General features: G+C 66.3%; 1 protein-coding gene across 1 annotated transcript in view; it reads right to left on the reverse strand.

Annotated features, from left to right (window-relative positions):
• Positions 1 to 247: 247 nt before the first annotated feature.
• The window catches only part of TTLL6 (tubulin tyrosine ligase-like family, member 6), a gene marked incomplete at its 5' end in the record, with an annotated part of 12,132 nt that continues 11,792 nt past the window's right edge, over positions 248 to 587 (reverse strand). Inside the window, one exon of the mRNA XM_009994297.1 lies at positions 248 to 270. Coding sequence (XP_009992599.1) covers positions 248 to 270 — 23 coding nt within the window. The remainder of the gene's footprint in view (positions 271 to 587) is intronic.

Here is a 587-nt window from a genome sequence, read left to right on the forward strand (position 1 = left end):
GGGCAGGGAGGCAAGGGAGATGGACTGGCGACCCCCCCCGTCCTGCAGCCCCGGCTCAGGGCCGGGGGGCCTGTCCGCCCCCTCACCTGTGCTTGTCACGCCGCAGCGCGAGGTGCCGGCGCGGTGCGAGGCCAGGGGCAGCTCCTGCCCTGCAGCACTGCTGAGGGTGACATCACCTGTGGTCTTCCCCGTGCTGGCTGGGGACCCCGGGTGACCGCTGTTGGCGGGGAAGGACAGCCTGCCAACTTCACTTGGAAGAGCACAGGCAGACTTGGGGACAGGCAGATGTGTGAGTGTCACGAGTGTCCTCGTGGTATGTCCCACAGCTAACGCACCCCTAGCCCAACCCTCAAACGCTTCTGGGCTTCCCACACTCCCCCATCCCTACACACTAAGCCTTGGTCCTGGGAAAACAGCTGCTTTCTTCCCTGCTCCTGCAGATGGGGCGATACCGGCCCGGGGCAGGGACTGCCAGCAGTCACCAGTTCCCAAAGAACACAGTGTTCCCTCTGCAGGGTCGGGCACCCCAAGGACTCCCAAGTCCCATCCCGCCCACCTGCTCCTCCCACCCTGGCAGCCCCAGGAGC

This window comes from Chaetura pelagica, unplaced genomic scaffold, assembly GCF_000747805.2.
Source record: "Chaetura pelagica isolate M959 unplaced genomic scaffold, ChaPel_1.0 scaffold233, whole genome shotgun sequence".
Lineage (NCBI taxonomy): Eukaryota > Metazoa > Chordata > Aves > Apodiformes > Apodidae > Chaetura > Chaetura pelagica.